This window comes from Rhinolophus sinicus, linkage group LG02 (genome assembly GCF_036562045.2).
Source record: "Rhinolophus sinicus isolate RSC01 linkage group LG02, ASM3656204v1, whole genome shotgun sequence".
Lineage (NCBI taxonomy): Eukaryota > Metazoa > Chordata > Mammalia > Chiroptera > Rhinolophidae > Rhinolophus > Rhinolophus sinicus.
Genome location: NC_133752.1, coordinates 43,986,054 through 43,992,053, shown reverse-complemented (window position 1 = coordinate 43,992,053; position 6,000 = coordinate 43,986,054). Strand labels below are relative to the sequence as shown.

At 35.3% G+C, this 6,000-nt stretch overlaps 1 protein-coding gene across 2 annotated transcripts in view; it reads left to right on the top strand.

The window, feature by feature from the left end:
* Positions 1-943: 943 nt before the first annotated feature.
* Positions 944-6,000, top strand: part of MMRN1 (multimerin 1) — a 50,934-nt gene continuing 45,877 nt past the window's right edge. The window contains exon 1 of one of the 2 annotated variants that reach the window (XM_019741076.2): positions 944-1,668. In XM_019741076.2, the coding sequence (XP_019596635.2) occupies positions 1,091-1,668 (578 nt within the window). In that variant the 5' untranslated portion in view covers positions 944-1,090. The remainder of the gene's footprint in view (positions 1,669-6,000) is intronic. The other variant, XM_019741077.2, reaches the window with a different exon arrangement.

Sequence of the window (6,000 nt, the reverse complement as noted above, 5' to 3'; positions counted from 1 at the left end):
AATAGTGAGCAGAAGTAAGAGCAAACATTTTTGCTTGTTCTTTATATTAGGGGAAAAGCATTCAATTTTTCATAATTAATAACGATATTATCTGTTGATTATTTTGTTGATGACTTTCTATTCCTAGTATGCAGAGATATTTTAATATGAACTAGTGTTTAGTTATCAAATGCTTTTATTGTGTCTATTTAGACATTTACACATACATGTTTTTCTTTATTTTCTTTTGCTAATATAGTGAATTACAATTGCTTGATTTCTGAATGTAAACCAACCTTGAATTCTTGGAATAATCATCATGTGGTCATAATAAATTAGCCTTTTACATAGTGCTACTATTTATTTAGAGTATCTTTATTTTTACATTCCTGAAGGATATTAGCCTATAGTTTTGTTGTTCTGGAAGTATTTGGTTTTGCAATATTTGTTATTAGTATTTTTCTGGCCTCATAAATTGAGTTCGGATATATTATCTATTCTATTTTTAAAAACAAGTTTAATATACTTTTTTTAAATCATAATTTCACACTGTGATGTGTGAAAGGGCAGAGATACTGGAAATGAGTTTTTGTTTATGTGTGTGCATGTGTATAAGCTCTTGAATAAAATGTGGCCTTTTGGATGGGGCACAGTGGAAAAGAAGTGTCACAATTTTTTTTCTCAATTTCCTGTGTAGTAGAACAAAATGTTAAACTCCTTGATTCAGCCTATAATCAACGTGAAGTATCTCTTCAAAATCAGCAATATATGAAAGATGAGTGTACCTAGGGAAGCAAAGTTACTTCATGCTTTTCTCACGGGTTTTCCTGATAATAATTGCCTGTGTTTTCCCATTTACCCTTAGCTTCGTCAGAGACCCTTCACTGCTTCCATACATCCATCCTACCAGAGGTCACAGATCACACAAAACCTACAGAAACAGGAAATCAGACTTCCTGAGTCCACTACAAAACACAGAAACCTGCTTCCTCTACACATCTCATTTTGGCAAGCTCTGTCTTAGCAGATTCAGTGTGGAAGCAGCTGTTGAAAAGCCCTGAAGAACTTAATCCCCAATTTCATCTGAGCTTTCGTGCTTCCAACTACTGAAATGAAGAGAGCAAGGCTATTTCTCCTGCTTTCTAGCATATGGAGTGGGGGCTTTGGGCTGAGCAACACTACACAGACATCCGAGGATGAAAACTCCAAGAATATGACCGCTGCTTTGGTCCCTCTAAATAAAATACAAAGTCTCCAAATGCTGTCAACCACTCAGATCATGTCCGCTGAGACAGCTACAACTCCTGAGGCAAGAACCTCTGAAGAGAGTCTTCTCAACTTAGCACTGCTTCGCTCAGAAACAAGTCAATCTCCTGAGGGTGTGAGAAACCCAACCATCACAGCCACAGAGAGGACAGAAAAAGGGGTGCTAAAGTTTCAAGCTCTCCTCTTCCCGACCAAATCTAGCATCAAGTTCAGTCCTAGAGCAGAGTCGGTGGTCCTTTCCAACTCCACGCTGAAATTTCTTCAGAGCTTTGCCAGAAAGTCGAATCAACAAGTGATTTCTCTAAACTCAGTTGGCCGCGTGGAAAATCGATCCCCACGGGAAACATATCTCAGCAGAGGTGACAGCAGTGAAAGCCAAAGAATCAACTATCAAAAATCAAGCTTTGAAACAACTAGAGGAAAGTAAGGAATTTGTTTTCTCTGCCCCCCCACCCTCCCTTACATGTAAGATGTATAAGATTGTAAGCTAACAGTTAAAGGATCTCACCCCCAGGAAATGATTTCATGTTCAAAGTGAAATTAGGCTGTATTTCAGTTAGATAAGATAATTAAGTGTTACCATGTCTAATGGAGAAAAGATGAACAAATGAAATGCAGCGATTCTGTTTTAATTGAAGTTGTGAATGACTTATACAGGTGCTTTTACTTGGGATAGTTACTAGCAAAGAATGCAAAACCACCGTGACTATTAGTTTAGTTAATTCAACTCAAGTGTATGTTGGTTATGCTCAGAACTACACCCACAACATGAAAGAACAAAAATATCAATATGGTGGGGATATGAACAGATTTAAAAATTGAAACAGCCTGGTGCTGTGGAAAGTATAGTTATCGAGATCAAACCAAGCAGAGCTCAGTTGGAATCTTGGCTCCAGTACTGTCTTAGATCTGTGACTATCAGTCATTTTTTTTCCCTGAGCCTCATATGTAAAATACAGATATAGTATAAGGAGTACAAATAAAAATACCAACTTTGCAGAGTTATCATGGAAGATTCAAATTAATAGAATGTCCTCAGAGGCATGCTTCTTACAGAACAACAAATTCTGTGCTACTAGTACTGTTGTATTGAGTGATGCCATTGTCATAAATACGATGAATAGAAAAGCCAATTTTTCAAATTGATTTTGATTTAAAATTACAGAAAATTCAATTTGAACTGTTGAAGCAAATAATAAGACAAAACTTCAAAGAGAATCATTAAAGAAAACTTTCAAAAGGAGAAAAAGAAAAAAACCCCTGAAAAATGTAGGTCAATATTTTACTTATTTAATATTCAGAGTTATCCGTATATTTGGAATACTAGAAGTTTAATGTTATAAAACTAAACTTTCAGATACCTTTCACCTATAATAAAATTATTTCAAAACACCAAATAATACTTTGAGAACTTAATTGAGTTAAAACCTTACTAACTATATAACATAATTCAAGATAATAATAGCAGCTCACACCTGCTATGTGAAAGGCATTGTATTAAAGCTCTTGTTGATACAAAGTTAAGGAGATACTGAGAAGAATACAAATCAGTAGATTTGTATTTATGTATTTGTTATTATTCAAATCTATTTTTCTCTGTATTTTAAAGGTTATAGAATTTTTAAAATATATAAGTAAATCTGATTTGAATCAAAACCACTAACTTGGTGGAATTTAGAACAATCCCAATTTACTGTAAAAAATATTACAAAACATTCAACTTGGGATGGGTAGATCTTATCTGTAACAGACATTTTAACAGATACAAATTAAAATTTCTCATGCTAATGGACAACAGAATGCGGTCTGTTAAATAATAATAACAAATGCCATTTATTGAGAGCCCTTTCAAAGTCACTTACATGATCATTTCTATTAGTCGTATTTTGTTAGACTCTATAACTTAATTTTTTAAAACAATTATATAGAACTCCTAGGAGCTAACAGGAAATAACTGAAAAAGTTTTGGAGATGCTGTCATCAGGAGATTTTTCAATAGAATAAGAAAAAAATCAAAAGAAGGAGACAATTCAAATTAAGATATAACAAATTTTATATAGCATATAAAAAGTGGCATAGTTATTTCATAATTAGAACTAGTAATTGATTATTTGAATAATACTAGTTTTTAAATAAATTCTAGCTGTTTAATCTAAGGTCCTCCTCATTTAAATCTTGTGAAGGGAACCCTTATTAGTTTGATCATTCTTTATACCAGTACATTACCTATTGTATATTTAACACTGTACTAGTCTCTGGGAATACAGAAAATTTCTAAAATAAGAATAATTTCTTCCCCAAGGATAGGTCATATAAAAAGTAAGCACTGACATCTGAATTAGATTTTTAAAAAATTAATACATATTAGGAGGAAACAAAGTATTGAGGGTGTAACCTGCTGAACAGAACTTTATCCCATGGATTTTCCCATGAAAACAATCATAAATTCTTTCTAGAGAAAAGTACCAACTGTACTTAGAGATTCTACAGCCTGAGGTTCTGGAGAACCTGAGGTTTTTCTTTAGGTAATCCTTTCCATGAAGTCCACGACTTTGTACTCATTAGGCCATGCAATTAACAATGAGGGTAGGGAAAACTTAAGTCTGTCTTTTACGGACACAATGCTGATGTAAAGAAGCCTTGATAAGGTCAAAGAGGTCTTCATATTTTCTTACTATTATTTTCTCACTGAATAATAATAGCAAACACTTTATGGTATTTGTTCCTACTATGGTACTGTTCTGAGTAAAAAAAAAAAACATGTGTTTTTAATTTTTTTCAATCATTTAATCATTACCATACCTCCATGAAGACGATTCTGTTTTTACTTCTTTGCAGAGAGGTTAAGTAACTTCACTAAGGTCATTTAACTAGTATATCTCAGGGCAAAGATTCAATCCAGGCTGGCTGGCTTCAGAGACATAGCTCTCAACTCCTACATTATACTCCTTTAGTATAATCTGTTTTCCCAAGTATTATCTGTTTTCTCAAGCGACTGGTTTATTTCTCTACTTATGAGCCATAGAAGCTATTCTTTGCCTCCAGAAGAAAGTCCAGATCCCTTACCCAGTTAGTGCAATGCCATCCTTATCTGGCTCCTGCCTGCCTCCCCAGCCTCATCTTCTGTGACTGGAAGTCCATTAAAATTTGCAGTTCTCTGGACCACAATACGATGTTTGTTAAACTTACCTTTGTTCCCTGCTTGTCCCTATGGCTAGATGGTCTTCTTTTCCCATCACCTACTTCCTTTACACCTAATAATAAAACCTCCAGGAGCCTTCTCAGACTAAGTTAGGTGGCCCTTCTAACTCTTCATATAATTCTCTTTGAATACGTCTATCACTGCACTACAGCAGTGTTACAATGAACTTGTGATCTCCTTGAGTACAGGGACATATTTTCCGTGCAAGCAAGGTCTCTGGCTTATAGTAGGTACACAATAAATATTTAACAAACTGAATGTAAAGTTTATGAATCAATATAAGAATATAAGAAGAATCCTTCCCAAAGAATCATTATTTCTCTATGATAAAACCTGGTTGATTCGGGATATACTTATCTCCAGAGGGTGGTTTTTTTTCCTGGCATATTTTTGTCTCATCTTGTCCTTTCTCTCATCTTAGCACTGCAGGAACTCCTGGCTATACCAGAGCTGTGGTTTCCTGTCTGGCAGAGTGGGTGTTGGTCAGTGACCAAGCACTTTGAAATAGGCAGGATAAAGAGAAGAAATTAGGATTAATGCATTTATATTATACATTGAACACGTATTGGCTGAGGACCTAATCTATCCTCAGCACTGTGCTTATACTGAGGTTAAAACAGTGAACAAACATGCCCACCTGTCCTGCCCTCATGGAATCTACAGACCAGTGGGAAGGGCATGGGGAGGAAAAACGGGGAGCCACAAATGCTGATGTTGAATTAAAATGGTAATAAATATTCTGAATTAAGCTTATGAGAGTATATAACAGGGTGAATGGCCTGCCCTATGTTAGTAAGCCTTCCCTGACAGGATAATAGGTGAAATGAGGTACCGATACACACCCACTGCCTACCTCACTTCTCCCACAACCTCAACCCCAGGCACAAGTGCTTGAATCTTCACCATCATCGTAAACGGCTGATTCCATAGCTAGAAACCTGGGATACATCTCTGACATTTTTGGCTCCCTTCCAGCCTTTATCTAATTTATCAAGAAGTCTTCTTGGTGACCCCTCCAATATATTCCAGATCCCTCAGCTTCTCTCCATCTTCACTACACCATCCTATTCCTAGCAATCTTGTTTACATTTCCACTCTTGCCTCCTGTAATCCATGTTCCACACAAGGCAGAGATCTTTTAAACCTTTTCATTAAGTTTGACCTATAACATTGTGTATTTAAGGTGTTTAAACTTTTACATCAGATTAATGTGTTTCATTGGATGTAAGAATTCATCAAGTGTGACATATTATATTACGTACTGATAGGAAAGAAAAGTATGACATCATTATTTCTTAGCATTTTTATTCTAATGCTAGATGTTTATTCTATTGGGGAAAGACAAAATATACAACTGTCTACATAAATAGACCCTATAATATCAAATAAGTGCTATGAAGAAAAGGGTGTAAGGATGGTAACTTTACAATGAGTAGTCAGAGAAGGTCTCTGAGGAGGGACATTAAAGCTGAAATTTCATGAGGAGGAGTCCTTCATTCTAAATACTAAAGGAAGAACATTCTAGCAAGAGCAAACAGGAAGTTTCCTTGAGG